At 41.3% G+C, this 20864-nt stretch overlaps 1 protein-coding gene across 2 annotated transcripts in view; it reads right to left on the bottom strand.

Moving 5' to 3' along the window:
* Positions 1 to 20864, bottom strand: part of STK32B (serine/threonine kinase 32B) — a gene marked incomplete at its 3' end in the record, with an annotated part of 355734 nt that overhangs the window by 242657 nt on the left and 92213 nt on the right. For both annotated transcript variants that reach the window (XM_082629843.1, XM_082629842.1), the window contains exon 2: positions 11551 to 11606. In XM_082629843.1, coding sequence (XP_082485969.1) covers positions 11551 to 11606 — 56 coding nt within the window. The remainder of the gene's footprint in view (positions 1 to 11550; positions 11607 to 20864) is intronic.

Below are 20864 nucleotides of genomic sequence, written 5' to 3' on the forward strand. Positions count from 1 at the left end.
GCTGAGCACTAAGCCAGGTGCTGATGGGACTGGGCAGGTGAATATGACCAATCCCAAGCTTTCAGGAATCTCACACTCTGATGGCAGAGGCAGCTGAGCAAGCTGAAGACCATCCCTTGGCAAGATGTGCTGTGACAGATGGAAAGAGGAAGCTAAGAGAGCCAGGTCTTCCCCTGACGCACCCCTTCAGGTGGTTACCTAAAACTTTCCAGAACCCACATCACCCAGGGCCAAGAAGACACGGAAGGCATTTTAAAAATGCCAACCATATGTCAGGTCTGATGCTGGAGGCTGCATGGTCTCTGACCCTTATTTTCACAGTAAGGTCACTCAGGGCATTGTTTATAAGTCTTTATTTGCCTTCATTGTACAAAGGTATTTTTGTTCTCTTTTATCACTAGAAAGATATTGCTCCATTGTCTTTGGGCTTACATAGTGTCCATTTCCTAACACAATGTGTCCTTTTGTTCTCTGGTTGATTTTAAGATTTGTCTCTTAATGGTTTTAAACTATTTATTAATTGATTATGATGATCACTGATGATGTTTTCCTTGTGTTTCTCTTGCTTGGAGTCGGTTGAACTTCTTGGATTTGATTTTATCATTTTCATCAATTGAAAAAAAATTCAGCCACTATTTCTGCAAATATACTTTATATGCCCATCCCTCCTTCTGGGACTCCAATTACACATATGTTAAACTATTGCATTTTGTTCCATAAGTCACTGAGGCTTTGTTAATCTTTTTTCCTCTATGCTTCATCATGTATAGTTTCTATTGCTATATCTTCAAGTTTGATAACCTTTTCTTCTGCACTGCCTAATCTGCTGTTAATCCCATCCAATGAATACTTCATTTCATATATTGTAGATCTCATTTCTCTAGGTTCTATTTGAGTGGCTACCAGAGGAAAGATGGGTGGGGGGAAGGGAATTAAGAGGTACAAACTACTAGGTATAAAATAGATACAAGGATATAATGTATGGCACAGGGAATATAACCAATACTTTATAATAACTTTAAATGTAGTATAATCTATGAACATATCAAATCAATATTTTGTACACCTGAAACTAACTTAACATTGTAAATCAATAAAAATATATAAATAAATAAAGTAAAATTGCAATGTCCAGTGTCCAAAAAAATTTACTAGACATGCAAAGCAGGAAAATATGACTCATAAGCAGAAGGAAATCTAATAAAGACAAACAAACCCAGAAATGGCACCAGTGATGAAATTAGTAAATAAGCATTAGTGATCAAATTACTTAAACAATTTTAAACAAAATTTAAGAGAGCTATTATTAATATGTTCTGTATGTTCAAGGATTTTAAGGAAAATGTGAACATAATAAGGACAGAAATGGGCATTCTTGTTTTTCAGAAGAGGAAACATAGGTTTGCAGAAGCTTTATGACTGGTCCAAGTTCACATGGCTAGAAACAGCAGGACCAGAATCTGAGCCTAGGCCTCCCCATGTAGAAAGCCCATGCTCTTTCCTCTATGTTATATTACTTCTTAAACCAAATGTCCAGTGTTTCTGGACACTGATGGACACTATCCCCCTGACCCCCATGGTCTCCTGCTGATACACATGTGACTAAAACTAGTTTCAACCTAACTTCTGTATTTGGGAGGAACATGCGGAAACAAAACAGGCTGTGTGTGACAGTGGGGTCCTCTCCAGGCTTCTGACTCATCATATGTAAATGGGGATAATAATGCCCAACACACTGGGCTTTTAGGGCAACAAGGATGGTAAGAGGGGTCCAGTTCCTAGGACAATGACTGTGAGTTCCTGATTGGTCAGGACTCTACTCCAAGTTGCAAATACTGGGATCCCAACATGATCTTGCATAATCAAAACAGGATGCCAGCTCCTGTGGCTGGTAAGGATACTGGATAAGGCTCACAGGACTGGAAGAGCACAAAGGCAGAGGCACTGATGGTACCTACCCATGTTCCCTCTCCTGCACCTCCACACACCTCAGGATGCTTACTGTGGACACCTGTGACTCTCTGCTGGGCACCTTCTTCTGCCCTGGATGGGATAAGCCAAAAAGTGCAGGAGAGGTAATGCTGTTTAAAGCAGCCCTCCATCAATGATGAACAGGGAACTGTGCATAAAAACATCAGCTTCTCTGACCTTCAGCTGCCTTCAAGGCACCCTCGGCATTGAGTTCCAGAATGGAGGTGAGTCCAAGGGCCTCAGTGGTGAGTGGCTTCACCAATGCCCATCCTTGGCTGCCTTGCTTTCTGGGTCCCACTCCCTCTCTTTCAGGTGTTTCCTGGGATCACCTCCACCCAAAAAACTGCTTGCACTCAATTCTATGTCTCAGTTTCAGCTCCTGGAGGAACCCAAGCTCAGACAGTGCCCAGCAGGGCCAGGACTGGGGTCCAGCAAGTGAGGGGGCAAAATGTAAGGAAGCAATGTCGACCTGCATTTGGAGGACCCTGGGAGCAATGCCTCCTTAAATTTTCACTCCTGGTGCCTTGCTTTCTCGCCCCAGTCCTGACCCTACTCAACAGGAGTCCATCTCTCCACCTGCCTCTTACATCTGTTTGTTTCTTCACTTTGGGCCTCATTCTTTCCTTTTGCAGAGAGACTTTCACCTTCACCAGTTACTGAGAAAAATGGTCACCAACTCATGCAGACCTGTTTTCTTACAGTACATCATTAATGAGAGGATGAGACAAGCCTTTCACCTCTGATTCCGTGGAAGGATTATGAATGGCTGGGCTTGGGTCACACAGCCACTCCTTGGACCAAGCACCAGTCTAGCTGAATATGGCCCAAGTGGTTGGCCCAGCCAGGTCACATGCCCATCTCAGAAGGTGAGTGAGGGACCATAATAATTGACAGTCCACATGGGGTGGGGGGAGGTGTTTTCCAAAGGAAAGAGATATTACTGTGATAAGAAAGGGTACCAAAAACCATGCTGAACAGTCAAAAACAACAGCTACTCCAGTCCACTATGATTCTCCATTCCCTTTCCTTTTTACAGATGAGTAAACTAAGCTTCAGGGTGGCTAATTCACTTTCCCAGGTAGCCACAACTAGTACATATCAGAGTCAGTCTGCTTCCCAAATCTAAAGTGTTTCCACAGAGATATGTAGAAATTAATCTGCTGTGCCTCAACTGTCCTAAAATTCAGTCATAAATGGGTTATAAAAATTTTCAGTGAATTCTTGCTAAAATCAATGGATTGCCTGCAGCTGTTTACTTTGGTGCTACACTGGGGAAGTACAACTTCCTCCAGAATGAAAGTAAAATGAGATTTCTGTGAATTCACATGTGCTTTTTCCTGATAACCAAGGTTACTGTCATACTTTAACAATGAAATGTCTTTCTTGAAAACTCTTAATAAATGTCAGATATCAAACCTGCCAAAGGCAGATAGCAAAGCCAAAATATGCATTCAATATTAGGAGGGTGGTTTTCTTCATCTTAGTCCAGCCCAGTTCCACCTTGAGTCTCATAATAGTCATACAGACTCATCTACACTTACCATGAAAGGCAGCGATTATTTAGTATTTTGACCACAACAAAGCTATGTTCGATTGCCTTGAAGTAAACTAAGCTCATCCTGAATACTGGATGTTTGTGTACATTTTACATGAATTTGGGTGTCATCAAGAAATTGCTACAACCTAAAGAGGGACTTAAAACTAAATCCTCCATAAAGCTTGCATTTTTTTCAGAACATCCATTATAACCATAGCTTTAATACATTTATGCTCTGGAATACAGGTTCTGAGAGCCAAGCCAGTAGGCAAACAGTAGGCAGAAAAGGAAAACAAAACTTTTAAGGATGGTGACAGGATATAATCAATTAATGATTCATGAGGGCACATGCTAATAGATTTGGTAGTATGACAGGAAGGGGTGCAAGGAGCTCAGGACCAAAATCATCATTGAAATGAGGGTAAAAGTGATATGCTTCTATGTGGTGCCAATTGTGTTGTGGATTTAAAAAGTTGCTTCCATTTTCCTTCATCCATGAAATCCTCAACATAAGGGACAACAGAAAGTAAAGATTTAACAGAATTTTAAAATCTTTTGTTGTTGTTGAAGTTCAGCTGCTATCCATAGAGACTAGAGGCAAACTTCCTAAATTCTCTGGGCCACAACTCCTCTCTCTGAAAAATCCAGAGAAGGGGTTATCTCAAACGTGGCACATAAACTCTGCCCAAATCTCTGGCTGACCCCTAAGGACTATAAGGGGCAGACTATAAGCAATACAGTGAAGAAGAAAAGACTACGCTTTGTGTGCCTGCCCAAGAGGCAGAGTATGCAGTGTAAATCCAACCAAGTTAATTGCTCATTAAAAATATATTTTCAAAGAAATACAATGCAATCCAAAGTCTATACAACATAGTATTGGCAATATCCAGGATGCAACCCAAAACTATTCAACATATAAAGAACCAGGAAAATGTAACCCATCCTCAATGGAGGTGAATCTTAAAATGACCCAGATGTTGGAATTAGCATAAAGGACATGAAAACAGCTCTTATGACTATGAATATGCTGCATGATAAAAAAGGGCAATATGACAGAAATAAATGAAAATATAGGAAATCTAAGCAAAGAAAGAGAAAATGTTTTCTTTTAATCCAGAATTTCCACCTAGGCACAACATAGTCAAATTGCTGAAAGTCAAAGATTAAAGGAAAATCTTGAAAGGAGAGAGACGAAAGTGACACATTACTATCAGATAATAATGATTCAAGTCTAATGATGTCTAATCAGAAAGTACGGAGGTCAGTTGACAATGGTACAAAATCTTTAAAGCAGTGAAGAAAAAACTGTCAACCCAATAACCTGTATCCAGTAAAAATATTCTTTAAGAAAGAAGGTGAAATAAATACATTTCAGATGAAATAAAATTAAGAGAATGCATTGACGGGAGACTTGCACCACATAAAATACTAAAGAAAATTCTTCAGGATGAATGGAAAGGACACCAGAGGGAAATTCAGACCTTCATGAAAGGTATGGGTAAATATCAAGAACTACTTTCCTCCTAATTTTTTAAAAGCCAAAAAACTGCAGATACTTTAAAATAAATATATATTTTACACATATATTATATATTCATATATTTCTATACATTTAAAGCAAAAAACTATAATATTGTATTGGAGACTTATGATTTAAGAAGCTGTAATACGTATGACAACTATAGTATAATGGTTGACAGGAGTGGTAAATAGACCTATATGGTTGCCAGGTTTTTATATTTTATGTGAAGTATAAAATATTAACTCTAAGCAGACTGTGAAATAAACTGACGATGTGTATTATAATCCCTAGAGCAACAATTTTAAAACATAACACAAGGAAGTATAGCTATAAAGTCAGTAGATAAATTAAATGGAGATTCTAAATATTCAATTAATCCAAAGCAAAACAGGAAAAGAGAAACAGAAGAATAAAAGAGAAAGAGAACAAGAACAAATAAAGGACTAAAAGAGATTGCCAGGTGGATTTAAAGAGAAGCAAGACCTAACTATATGCTATCCTCAAGAGATTTATGTCAGATATAAAAACACAGATAGAATGAAAGAAAAGACATGGAAAAATATATGCCATGTAGGTTGGAATGACTATATTAATCTCAGAAAAAATAGGCTTCAAAAAAGATTATTAGCAGAGATAGAAAAGTTTATTTCACAATGATAATAAGGTCAATTCATCATGAGGCCATAACAACCATAAAACTGTACGCACCTAACAACAGAGCTTGCAAGAATAAGAAGCAAAACTGACAGAATTAGGGTTTCCTGGGTGGCGCAGTGGTTGAGAGTCCACCTGCCGATGCAGGGGACACGGGTTCGTGCCCCGGTCCAGGAGGATCCCACATGCCGCGGAGCAGCTGGGCCCGTGGGCCATGGTCACTGAGCCTGCACGTCTGGAGCCTGTGCTCCACAATGGGAGAGGCCACAACAGTGAGAGGCCCGCGTACTGCAAAAAAAAAAAAAAAAAAAAAAAAAAACTGACAGAATTAAAGGAAGAAGAAGCAACTCCACAATCAGAGCTGGAGATTGTATACAACCATCTCAGAAATGGATAAAACAACTAGATTGTTAAAATCAGTAAAGACAGAGATTGAGGAAGGAGGTGGTTCAAGATGGCAATGTAGGAAGATCCTGAACTCACCTCCTTCTATGGGCACAAAAAATTTACAGCTACCTATGGAAAAATTCCCTATGAAAAGGACCTGAAAACTAGCTGAACAGCTCCTCCGCAACAAAGGATAAAAGAGCTACATCAAGATGGGAAGAAGCAGAGATGTGATCTTGCCCAAAACCCCACGCCCAGCGTTGTGACCTGAAATTGGGAGGGGTCTCACAAATACAAAACTTCTCCCTGAGGAGCCAGGGGTTTGTGCTCTCATCTGGCATCCCAACCCTTGCGACCTGCACTGGTAAGAAGAGCTCCCAAAATGCCTGGCTTTGAAAACCAGCAGGACTTACATCCAGAAGAACCATAGGGCTGTAGGGAACAGGGAACGTACTCTTAATGGGCTCGCATGCAGACTCACTCGCCCTGGGACCCAGCACAAAAGCAACAGTATGAAAAGGTCTAGACCATATGTGAAGGAGATTTATTTACTAATCTTAAAGGATCTGCTGGAGGGGCAGGAATCTGTTGGGACTCTTCCTGGAGACAGAAGCTGGCAGGTGCCATTTTTGTACTCTCTCTCCACCTTATTAGTCCCACTGTACATGCCCCATCCTCATGCCACTTCTACAGCCCTGCCAAAGCCAGTTGGCACATGCAGCCCATACAGTGTATGCCTCTTGAGCACCTGGCTCTGGTGTCCAGGGGGGATTGTGTTTTGGGACCCATGGGTCTGAAACAATCAGAGAGACTATTCTTGGCAGGCTACCACACTCCAGTTACTGCACAGACAGCTGACTGTGATGCACCCCCAGTCTTCCTGTGAAAAAGCCCTATTTACCTGTCTTGAAGCTTCAGCCTGATGGACAGGCTTCCAGTTTTCCATATGTCTAGAGGCTATGGAAGGTCTAGGGGATATCACCTTTGTGATCTCCCTTGACCTCACTACAGCTCACTGGTACCTCCCAGAAATGAAAACAAACACTCACCTGGAGCCCCGATTTTTGCAACTTCACTAATGGGACACCTGTAGATCACCTGGTGTGGAGGCCAGCAAGGTTTACAATTGCATTTTCACAGTACTGTGTATACTTGCATACCTTAAAAGCTGCTGCCTAGTTTCTAATCAGCCTGAAATTAAGGGCTAACTGAGATCCCACCCTCTGGAACACTCACAAGTCTTCCACAACTGGGAATTACCAAGAATAAATCAGGGTGCTATGACAATCACAATGGTTCAAAATATAACCAAGAGCTAGGGCAAGGTTAAACAAGAAGGTTCATCTCCTTCACAAGGCCACTACTTCAAGACTGGGAAAGATAGCTGTTTTGCCTAATACATAGAAACACACAGAGAGGCAAGCAAAATGAGGAGAGAAAGGAATTTGTTCCAAACAAAAGGAAAAGATAAAACCACAGGTTAAAAAAAAAAACCTAAATAAAATGGAGATAAGTAATTTAGCTTAAACAGAGTTCAAAATGTTAGTCATAAAGATGCTCACTGAACTTGGGAGAAGACTGCATGAACACAGAGAGAACTTAAACAGAGATAGAAAATATAAGTAAGTACTAAATAAAAGTCACAAAGATGAAATATACAATAACTGAACTGAAAAATACACTAGAGGGGTTCAATAGCAGACTACAAGAAGCAGAGAAAGAATCAGTGATCTGGAAGAGAGGTCACTGGAACTCATTCAAATAGAGCAGCAAAAAGAAAAAAAATTCCAAAAGTGGAGATAGCTTAAGGGACCTATGAGACAACATCAAGCAGAATGACATTTGCATTATATGGGTCCAGAGGGAGAAGAGAGAGAAATAGGCAGACAACTTATTTAAGGGAATAATGGCTGAAAACTTCCCTAATCTGGAAAAGGAAACAGACATCCAGATTCAGGAAGCCCAGAGAGTTCCAAACAAAATGAACCCAAATAGACCCACATCGAGACACATTACAGTTAAAATGTCAAAAGCTGAAGCTAAATCATAAAGGCAGCAAGAGAAAAACTTGCTACAAACAAGGGAACCCCCATAATACTATCAGCAGATTTTTTTGGCAGAAACTCTGAAGGCCAGCACTTTCAAAGTGCTGAAAGGAAAAAACTTCCAACCAAGAATAATCTACTCAGCAACGTTATTATCTAGAATTGAAGGAGAGATAAAGAGCTTTCCAGACAAACAAAAGCTAAAGGAGTTCATCACCACTAGCCCAGACCTGCAATAAATGTTAAAGGGACTTCTTTAAGCTAAAAGAAAGGGCACTAATTAGTAACAAGAAAACATATGAAAGTAAAAATCTCACTGGTAAAGGTAAATATATAGTAAAGGTAGTGGATTGATCATTTACAAAACTATTAGGAAGTTTAAAAAATAAAAGTAATAAAAATAACTAATAATTTAGTTAAGTGATACATGAAATTTTAAAAATGTAAAATATGAAATCAAAAACATAAAATGTGAAGGGGGGTTCAAAATGTAGAGTTCTAGAATGCATTCAAACTTAACTTACTATCAGTTTTAAATAGATGGTTTTATATATACACATACATATATATTTATGTGTCTGTGTATATATATATAAGCTGTTACATGTGAGCCTCATGGTAACCACAAAGCAAAAGCCTATAGTAGATACACAAAAGATAGTGATAAAGGAATCTAAGCATAACCCTATAGAATGTCATCAAACCAAAAGGGAAGAATGCAAGAGAAGAAGAAAGAAACATAGAGGAAATACAAAACAGCCAGAAAACAATTATCAAAATGGCAATAAGTACATAGTTATCAATACTTACTATAAATGTAAATGGACTGAATTCTCCAAACAAAACACATAGAATGGCTGAACGGATAAACATCAAGACCCATATATATGCTGCCCACCACAGACTCATTTCAGATGTAAGGACACACACAAGCTGAAAGTGAAAGGATGGAAAAAATGTGTCATGCAAACAGAAACCAAAAGAGAGCTTGGGTAGATATACTTATATCAGACAAAATAGACTTTAAAACAAAGACTAATAAAAGGCAAAGATGAGCATTACATAATGATAAAGTCATCTCCAGCAAGAAGATATAACATTTGTAAATATTTATGCATCCAACATAAGAGCACCTAAATATATAAAATAAATATTAACAGACCTAAAAGGAGAAAGTGACAGCAATAAAATAATGGTAGGGGACTTATAACACTTATGACAATGGAAAATTATCCAGACAGAAAATCAACATAGAAACATCAGCCTTAAACCACACATAAAACAAGATGGACTTAACACATACATATTGAACATTCCATCCAAAAGCAGCAGAATACACGTTCTTCTCAAGTGGACATGTAACATCATCCAAGACAGATCATACGTTAGGCTACAAAGTAGTCTCAATAAATATAAGAAGATCAAAATCATGTCAAGTATCTTTTCTGACTACAATGGTATGAAACTAGAAATCATTTACAAGAAGAAAACTGGAAAAACACAAATATGTGGAGACAAACAACATGCCATTGAACAACCAATGGGTCAAAGGAGAAATTTTTAAAAATACTTTGAGACAAATGAGAATGGAAATACAACATACCAAAATCTGTGGAATGCAGAAAAAGCAGCTCAAAAAGGGAAGTTTATAGTGATAGAGGCCTACCTCAAGAAACAAGAAAAACCTCAAATAAACAACCTAATGATAAAGCTAAAGTAACTAGGAAAAGAAGAATAAATGAAGCCCAAAGTTACCAGAAGGAAGGAAACAATAAAAGTCAGAATAGAAATTAATGAAATAGAGACTAAAAAGACAATAGAAAAGATCAATGAAACTAAGAGCTGGTTCTTTGAAAAGATAAACAAAATTGACAAGTCTTTAGCTAGACTCACTATGAAAAAAAGAGAGAGGGCTCAAGTACATAAAATCAGAAATGAAAGCGATAAAATTACAATACCAAAGAAATACAAAGGATTGTAAGACACTACTATGAACCATTATATGCCAACAAATTGGACAACCTAGAAGAAATGTGTAAATTCCTAGAAACATGCAATCTTCCAAGACTGAATAATGAAGAAAGAGAAAATTATGAATAAACATAATTACTAGTAAGGAGATTAAAAACTCTCAACAAACAAAATCCAGGGTCAGACAGCTTCACTGGTGAATTCTACCAAACACCCAAATGTTTAATACCTATACTTCTCAAACTCTTCCTGTGGAGGAGGGAACACTTCCAAACTAATCTTACAAGGTGAGCATTACCCTGATACCAAAACCAAACAAGGACACCACAAAAAAAGGAAATTACAGGCCAATGTACCTGATGAACATAGAAGCAAAAATCCTCAACAAAATATTAGCAAACTGAATTCAACAATACATTAAAAGGATCATCCACACTATTCAAAGTGACATTTATTCCATGGCTGCAAGGACAGTTCAACATCCACAAATCAATCAACATGATATATACCACATAAACAAAATGAAGGATAAAAATCACATGATCATCTCAATAGATGCAGAAAAGGCTTTTGACAAAATTCAACATCCACTTATAATAAAAACTCTCAACAAAATGAGTATAGAAGAAACCTCAACACAATAAAAGGCCATATACGACAAGCCCGCAACTAGCATCATACTCAACAGTGTAAAGCTGAATGCTTTTCCCTTTAGCTCAGGAACACGACAAGAATGCCCATTCTCACCACTTTTGTTCAACATGTGTAAATCTTGAGGACAGTATGCCAAGTGAAATAAGCCAGTCACAGAAAGATAAATACTGCATGATTCCATGTACAGGAGGTATCTAAAATATTCAAATCCATAGAACCAAAGACTGGAAAGCTGGTTGCCAGGGCTTGAGGGGATGGGGACACAGGGAATTACTAACTAATGGGCATAAAGCTTCAGCCAAGCAAGATGAGTAAGCTCTAGAGATCTGCTATATAGTGTTCCATGTATAGGCAACAACAATACATATATTGTACACTTAAAAATTTAAGCCAGCAGATCTCATGTTAAATCTTCTTTCCACAATAATTTTTTAAAGTGCCTCCATTGCAGGAAAGAGCTACTGCTGGCCATCACATAAATTTGTGTGTTTTTTTCCACTTTCCTTATTTAGATCCTCAAGGAAGAAATAGCATTAGCAATCTTGAAATAATTACCATAGTAATTCACCTAAAGCAGGACTGCTGTAATTTAATTTTCAGGATGAATTACAGCATATCCAAAGGAAACTATTCAGACTTCCTTTCACATTTCAAATTTAGCAAATTCAAATCTTTCTGTCAAACAGGAAATTCCCAGTGCCCAGCAATCAACACAAAAACAAACACACAAACATGCACATAGGCATAAGCCCAGTGGTCGGAACTTTCCTATTTTATTGATGAAATTTGTTAAAATCCATCATTCTTACCTTCCCAAAACTCCCTTTACCAATGGCCCGTAGGATCTGAAAATGGTCAAAGTTGACTGTAAAAGAAAAAAGAGAAAAACAGGAACAAGTCAGATTTGTCAAACCTTGTTTTGGTTCTTAAATGTCCTTACCTGCACACCTACCCATTTATTTCAAACGGCTCCTGGCTTACTGCATCATGTTTGTCATGGCAGCTGAATGGATACTTCTCAGCATATTCCATTTCCCCTCCCAGCACATATATTTGGCAGTTAACACCTCACCATATACCTAGACACCCACAACCATATACACCTATATGGTATATAGGAGGACAGACATCTTTTGGGCCAGAGGGAAGGCAGGACAGAGAAAAACTTGGATACTTGGATTATCAAATTCTTGTACCTGCTAATCCCTTTGCCAGGATGACCTTTCCCTACTTCTAGTTCCTGTCTTGTCCATCAAGCACTCTTACCTTACGTACTCAGACATCAGCTCACCTGCCTCAGTATCCAAGGAGTTAATCCCACCTCCATTATGGAACCCCTGGACCCCCAAGTTTCATGACCACATCATGGTCCTTCCCTGCTTGGATGTCTGTCTAACCACTGATATCATGAGTCAAGAGGATGAGGATGATGATCCCACACCTTCCCCCTGGTATTGCCCTGTCTCATGCCTCCCTTTCATCACGTTTCTTGATGGGGCTCCCCATTCCTGCTACCTCTACTGCCTTGTCCCAGTATGGCTTATACCCCATCCCCATAGCACAACAGGCCAACAACGTATGGCTATGCCACTCGAGCCAATGGACAACTTTCTGTGCCCCTTCTACTTGGCCACTCTCTCTTTCTCAAAACACCAGCATGGCTTCAATGGAAGCGCAGCCTCTCAATTTTGCATTTCATGCATCAGCCCTTTTGCACACGCATCTTTGTCCTCCTGGCCATTAATTACTGGACTCCATCAAGACTCCATCCTACAACCTTCCTCTCCTCACTGGCTCCAAAGGCTTCGGTCACCACCTAATGGCCAATGACTTTCCAGGCTGTGCGTACCGATCGATCCTACCACACAGAAACTCCTGTAGGCTTTGGAGCCACCTTGAACTCAATGGGTCCAAAATGGAACCTAGGAGAGGGTGTGGAGAAAAGGGAATCCTCCTCCACCATTGATGGGAATGTAAATTGATGCAGCCACTATGGAGAACAGTATGGAGATTCCCTAAAAGACTAAAAATAGAACTACCATATGATCCACCAATCCCACTCCTGGGCATATACCCAGAAAACATGAAAACTCTAATTCAAAAAGACACATGCACCCCAATGTTCATAGCAGCACTATTCACAATAGCCAAGACATGGAAGCAACCTAAATGTCCATCAATAGATGAATGGATAAAGGAGAAGTGTTACATATATACAATGGCATACTACTCAGCCATAAAAAAGAATGAAATAATGCCATTTGCAGCAACATGGATAAACCTAGAGATTATCATACTAAGTGAAGTAAGTCAGACAAAGAAACACAACTATCATGATATCACTTATATGTGGAATCTAACAAAATGATACAAATGAACTTATTTACAAAACAGAAACAGACTCACAGACATAAAAAAGAAACTTATGGTTACCAAAGGGGAAAGGGGAAGGGGGGAAGGATAAATTAGGAGTTTGGGATTAACAGATACACACTACTGTATATACAATAGATAATCAACAAGGACCTACTGTATAGCACAGGGAACTATATTCAATATCTTGTAATAACCTATAATGGAAAAGAACATATATATATATTTACACATACATAGGTATATATACACACATATATATATAGGCTGGTGGTTGCCAAGGGGGAGGCGGGGGGGAGAGGGACGGTTTGGGAGTTTGGGATGAGCAGATGCAAACTAGTATATATAGGATGGATAAACAACAAGGTCCTACTGTATAGCACAGGGAATTATATTCAACATCCTGTGATAAACCATAATGGAAAAGAATATGAAAAAGAATATATATATATAAAACCAAATATACAAGGAATCACTTTGCTGTACACCTGAAACTAACACAACATTGTAGATCAACCATACTTCAATTAAAAAAAAAATAAAAGAAACACGGCCTAGGATGAGCGGTTCAACATTCATTCGACCTCACAAGCTCAAAGCCTGGAACTCATCGTGGACTCCTCTCTCTCCCAACCCCACATCTAATCCTTCACTAGGTTAGGTCCATTTCACCTCTTCACTGTCTCTCCCATCCATCCACCCTGTGGCCACCCTCTGGTCTAACCCACGTCGTCTCTCGCTTGGACAACCACAGTGGTCTTCCAACCACCTCTCTCAGGAGGGGGGGTCTTCTTGCTCATCCTCTGCTTACACCCCTCCAAAGGCCCTTCCATTGCTTTCAGAGAAAAGAGGAAATTCCTCCCTGGTCATGAGGCTACACAATTGGGCCCCTGCTACTTCTCCTGTTTCACCTCCTACCACGCTCCAGACACCCACTGAGCTTCAGACTTGCAAGCTTTCTTTCTGTGCTTTGAGCAGTCATTCCCCACACCTTTAATGCTCTTTTCTTGGCCCTATACTTGTTAACTCTGCTTCCTCTTCATTCTTCTGCAAGCAGAGAAGGCTGCTCTGACCCTTCAGCCTAAGTCTGCTCCCCCTATTATATACTCTCACAGCACCCCGGGATTTTGCTCCAAAAGACATTATTCTGTGTTATTTTACATGCATTTGATTAAGATCATTGATCCTCCACTAGACTCTAAGCTCCCTGAGGTCAAAGGCCATGTTTGTTTTTCTACTGTATCCCTACAGCTAGTACGGCGTTAGTACACAGTCGTATTTGACAAATATTCATCAACTAAAGGAATGATTGAAAGCAGATCCCCATATTCATGGTGCCAGACACACTTCCTGGTACATAATGGGTATTCGGTAAATATTTCTGAATTAGATTGAATTACGGCCAGTTTCTATTAACTAGGAAAGACATGCTATTTACAAAAGATGAAGTGAACTGATTAGTTTACTACATTATGGGGGCAAGGATAAGGGGAGGTGAATGAATACAATTAGTTCCTTGTGCATTCAACTCACCACCACGGAGGATAATTATGTTGAACTGTGTCCCTGCCAAACCAACGTCAGAATCCAGTGCGCCATCTAACACCTAACGTGCTTAGAATAGAGAGACAGGGTTAACGGTTAACTTAGCAAAACCTTGACCTACATTGGTTTCCTTTGCGCATAACTTGCCAGGAAAAGAAACTGGGAAGAGAGAAAGCAATAGGCTGGGACTGCACTTGTGATGTGACCAGCAGTGAGCTAGGAAATGCACATATCCTATCCCAAGCCCCCAAGGTCCCGGGAGGCAGGCACCACTGTTGGCATTTGACACCTGCCCTCCCCACTGATTAGCAAGAAACATCCCCACTTCCCTGAAGGCTCCATGCTGCTTCATGCTGCCATGTCCCTGGGCTGTTATTTCACCTGCTTGGAAAGCCATTCCTCCGACACCCTTTATTTCAGGGAAAACTCCTACCTGCCCTTTGACACATGGCTCACATGTTCTTTTCACTCATGAAGCTTTCCCCCACTTCCAACAAATCACTTTCTCCTTAGTGCAATAGCAGGACCTTCTGCAGACATCGGTCCAGGGATCAGGAGACCCCAGCCTGGAGTCAAACTGCTTAGGTCCATAACCCAGCTCTGCCACAGTGACGCTGGATGAGTCACTCAGCCTCTATGTGTGTCACGTACCCCATCTGTAAAATGGGAGCAATGGTGTCTACCTTCCAGAAGAGCATAGAATGCTGCCTGGCACACAACACATTTTCAAAAAGCATTAGCTATTTGTGTTGGGGTTGGGGAGCCATCCTCCTCCTCCTCTGGGTTCTAGGAGGGATATTTCAGTGAACATCTGTGGCCTCTTGCCCCATCAAAGGCGGTGTGAGTTGTCCAAGTGGTGAGCTGGAAAAGGAACTGCACTGGTGTATTTCTGCTTGTCCTGCTCTCTCTCTGGAATCTGTCTGTCTTCAGGGAGCAAGCTTTTCCTCTGCTCCTTCTTGCCAGAAGCTTTTCGGGGCCAGGCACTGTGTGGAGAGGTCTACGGGGTCCAGAGTCGTTGCTGAACAGGTGGGTGAGCCTGGCTAATTCTGGGCTTCAGAATCATGGGGTCCATTGCTGCTGCCCTCCTGGGTCCCACTCCTCAACCCCACCTAGATCCCTTCTAGGGGTAAGGCTTGGTTCTCCACTGGCCTCCTCTTTTGTCTTGTCTCATAACTGGAAGGGGTTTTAATTAATGAGCAACTTGGCAAATGCCTAAAGCTATTACTGTTTTAATAATTAGCATTATAATATTGTAAATAATCTCACTCATCCACATCCTCTACAGAAATGTGTGTTCATGGGGGTGGGGGTCTAACATAATGTACGAGGCAAATAGGTACTTATTTAACGTTTATTTGCTTACTGGACTAGATTGGATTTAAGTGACTGAGTGTATGGCCTGGGTTTTTCATTTATTTCGCACCCCCCTGACCTGGTGTACTGAGACTTACATAATAGTGCCTCCATGAATACACTGTGAATAAGGGAAGGGTTTACACTTGATTGATAAGCAGATTGAAATGACTTCAGTTAATGAGAGTCCCAGGCCAAAGACGGCTCCTAGAAATCACACTGTCACCTAGGGCTGTTGGCCCAGAGCAAGAGGAGTTGGCTGGGGGGTGTAGGAGGGGTGATTAGTGGGTTTCTTAGGGTGACCATCTGGTCATGGTTTGCCCGGGACCTTCCTGGTCTTAGCACTAAAGGTCCTGCAACCCTGGGAACCCCACAGTCCTGGGAAAACTGGGACAATTGGTCACCTGTAGGTTTCTAGACCATCAGCTGTCCCACCTGAAGAAGTCACAAGCACTGACAGACCTGGCCGGGGGATGGGAAGCTGAATTCTTGAAAAGCAGTGTTTGTTCAGACCACCAGACACTAGGGTTGCCAAGGGTGACACTGTAATAAGTACACAGTTAAAGTAGAAACAGGCAGCACATTGCCAGCCAGAAGCAAAGCCAAGGGGGTGCCAGTGACCTCACCCAAAGGCTCCACAACAGTGACGCCTACCTGGAGGGCTGTCACATTAACGATGAAACGACACACGAGCCATTAAATAACTGGTTGCCTGCCCAGCCAGGCCCAACTTGCCCTTCATCCTTGATCAGGAAACCTCAGATCTGTTAGGGAGCAGTGTGGCTGGTCCCAGACAATGAGTCACAATTGATCAAATCCAGTGAGTTCATCAGGATCTCCTGGAGTCTGTTAAGACAGATCGTGGGTCCCCTCCTGAGTTTCTGAGGAGGGGCCAGAGAACTTGCATTTCCCAGGTTGCAAGTTTCCAGGTGATACTGATTATCCACTGGACAATTCTGTTCTCCACTGTCACAGACAGTCATGCAGCTGGCAGTGACCTCATGACATAGGTCTAGTCAATGAGATCTAAGCAGGAGATTAATGGGGGTATTTCTGGGAAAGCATATTTTCCTGATGAAAAGGGACAGTTACAGCTGGACTGGCTCTTGAACCCTCCCACCTCTTCCTGCCATAAATGAGGATGTGATGTCTGGAGCTGCAGCAGCCATTTTATGACTATGAAACAAAAAAACACAAGCAAAAGGCCAAGATTTATGGGCACAGAAGCCACTACCTGTTGTTGAGCCTCTGAAGCTATGCCAGCAACCATCTACCTCTGGACTTCTTATTATATTAGAAAAAAGAACAAAGCAGTCTTACTTGTTCAAGTCACTGTGGATCAGATTTGCTACTACAAGAAGCCAGAAGCATTCCTCTCTGATACACAAAGACAGTCACATAGTAAGAGCTTAGTAAATGCTAACTATTTTATTGTTGAATTTCCAGCCTCATCATGATTTTACTGAAAGGCAGAAGAACAACGTTGTCTGGGGTGTAAACACAGGGGCCACGCTGCTTGGATTTGAATTCTGGCTCTACCACACACTAGCTGGGTGACTTTGGGGAAGTCACTTAACCTCTCTGTGCCTCAGTCTCTTCACTTATAAAATGGATAAACTTAAAATACCCATCTATGGTTGTCATGAATATTAAATGATTCAATATAGGTAAAGTATTTAGAATAATCCTGAGTCTGAAGTAATGCCTACCAATATTAGGTATGATTATCATTATTATTCTGTATGAGTAGCTTTTCCCCACTTTTCACCTTTATGACACAATACTAATCTGATTAAATTATGACCAAACATTGCTTGGGTGAGTGAGAACTGTATTAGTGCCTATTAACTACTGATGGTAATTATCACACTGGGTAAATTTGGTTGTTCTACCTTGTGAGCTACTGGGCTCTTTTCTCATTTCCAACAGGCCAATTATTTCTAATGAATTTCATAGCACTCTTTCAACATGCAATATTCAGGCAGCAGTTTGTTCAGAGAGCTAAGTGTGAATTTTCAAGATGGCTAGTTACTCTTTAAACAATCTGTAATAGAAAATAACCCCCAATCAATATCCTATAAAAATACATCAAGCAAAGACAGCAAACAAACGTCCCCTTTTCCATTTCCCTAAAAAGCTGAAACCTGGAGTTCATTCCTTGTACCATTGCACTTGGGCTGGTCGTGCGTGTATAGGAAATTTCACCTCAAAATACTGATTTTTGCCATCATTTCAAAAATTGGAAGATCTGCCATAACTGGCCCTATGATGCCCCCTGACAACAGGACAATAGTCTTCTCTGAGTCACCACTATCCATGCCTGCCCAGCTCATGCATCTCTGTTTCCTGCCTGATCCCATAAGTATTTGAGGTTTTGGTCATTGGACTGCAGTGGGAAAAGATCTATCAGATGGGGAGGTGGTAAGGGGCAGAGGTGGAAGGGAGAGCTTGGTATTCTGCACAGCTAGCTTTAAACCTAACCCCACCATTTTTGTCCTTGTGAACCTGAGGAAATAAATTAACTTCCCCAGCCTCAATTTTCCCATCAGTAAAATAGGAGTAGTGATGCCTACCTCCCCAAGTCGGGGTGAGGGCCACAGGCAATGACAGAGCAGAAGGCTGATTCTGCAAACGGAAGCCACCCTGAAAAGTATCAACTCAAATCCCTGCTGCAGCTGTGGACCCTCAGCCTGGTCACTTAGCATCTCACAATCTGTTTGCTCATCTCTCAAATGGGGTCACACTCATCCGGTGGAATTTTTCTCGGGATAAGACTATTCCATAATCAGCACATAATGCTGGTGATTATTTGGTTTTGGTTTTGTCTCTCATTAGCATAGAGATAATGCACGTATCCAGGTGACTCACTGAGAATGGGACTGAGCCCTGTTCATCCTTGACTCCCAGATACGTGACAGGTAGCACAGAGGAAGTACTCAGTTGAGATAACCAAACACAGGCATGAATACATGAGCTGTGCAGTGAGGTAGGAGATCAGGAAGGGGCTCTCCAGGGACTGGGCTCTCCAGGGACTGGGACTGGGAAAGACAGTTGTGTCTTTATAGGACAAAACTGACCTGCAAACAGAAAGGAGGGACGACCCAGATGCATCAGGCATCACCATGAAATGCTTCTATTAGTCACTTATTCAACAAGTATTTATTGGTTGAAAAAATAAAGGTCTACTGAGTGGATACATATACTTGTTGAAGTGACAAAAAGTGTGTGCTGTGTGCCAGGGCCTGTTCTAGGTACTGGGACCCAGCAGTGAACAGAACACAAAATGACTCTCCATCCATGGAGCTGACCTTCTGGTGCAAGGAGGCAAATAATCCATCAGTGTATAACTCATTGGTATGAAGTGGTAAATTCTACAAAGAAAACAATAAATCCACGTGTATTAGTTTCCTAGTGCTGCTCTAGCAAATTCAGGCACAAACACAGGGGCGTAAATAATGCAAATATATTATCTTATAGCCCTGGAAGTCAGAAGTCTGACACAGTTCTCACTGGACTAAAATCAAGGTGTCAGCAGGCTGAGTTCCTCCTGGAGGCTCTAGGGAATAATCCATTTTGTGGCCTTTTCCAGGTTCTCGAGGTCACCAGCATTGCTTGGCCGATGGCCCCATATCACTCCAACCTCTGCTTCCAATGTCACATCTCCTTCTCTGACCCTCTTTTCTCCCTCTTTCCCTTATAAGGACCCTTGTGATTACATTGTGCCCACAGGATAATCCAGGATAACCTCCCCATCTCAAGATCTTAACTTTAGTCACATCTGCAAAGTCCCTTTTGCCATGTAATGCAGTGTATACGCAGTTCTAGGATTGAGATGTGGCCATCTCTGGGGGGCCATTATTCTGCCGACCCCACCAGGGACAGGCATAAACAGCGACTATGTTGGGAGTAGAATAGGGTGGTCAGGGCAGGCCTTTCTAAGGAGAGGACAATTGAGCAGATCCTTGAAAAAGGCCATGCAAATATCTGGGGGATGGTAATGGCAGGCAGAGGGAACAGCAAGTGCAAAGCCCTTGGGAGGAACATGCATGATGGTCTGCAGGAAGAGCAGGCAGGCAAGGATAGTTGGAGTGCAACTCAAGAGGGTGAGAAAGTAGGAGAGATGAGGTCAGAAGGGTGGTCAGGAGCTGGCCGTACAGGGCTGGGGTAAGGGCTTTAGGAGATTTTTCTAAACATGGTGGGAAAGTACTAGAGGGTCCTGACTAGGGAAAATAAAACTGTGATTTGGTGTTGTTGGTTTAAGCTATTTGGAAATAAGCAAATTTAGCTGTAATCTCAGGGAAACCGAACTGCCACATGATGGTAATTAAGGACATGGAATCCCAGCAATGATGTTACAGTCTGCTAAATAAATTTATCTGAAAAGATAAAGTGGGCATGGAGGACTTCTAGGGCCGTAAAAATACTCTGCATGATACCATAATGACGGGTCCATGTCATGATACATTTGTCCAAACCCATAGAATGCACAACACCAAGAGTGAACCCTAATGTAGACTATGGACTTTGGGTGATAATGATGTGTCAGTTTCATCAGTTCACTGATTGTAACAAAGGTACCACTGTGGTAGGGGAGGTGATAATGGGGGAGGCTGTGCATGGGTGGTGGCCGGAGTATATGGGAAGCCCCTGTGCCTTCCCCTCAATTTTGCTATGAACCTTGAAATGTTCTAAAAAAGTCATTAAAAAAAGAAAAAAAGATGGAGTGGTGATCAGCCAGGAGCCCAGGAAAGGGAGAAGCAAAGCAAGAATGTAGCTGCCTTGGTTCAGCCTGTCCCTATGTGGAAGCAGGGACAAGACATGCTCATTACTAGATTTAGGTCCATCCTCACAT

The sequence above is a fragment of the Mesoplodon mirus genome (genome assembly GCF_964341445.2).
Source record: "Mesoplodon mirus genome assembly, chromosome: 2".
Classification (NCBI taxonomy): Eukaryota; Metazoa; Chordata; class Mammalia; order Artiodactyla; family Ziphiidae; genus Mesoplodon; species Mesoplodon mirus.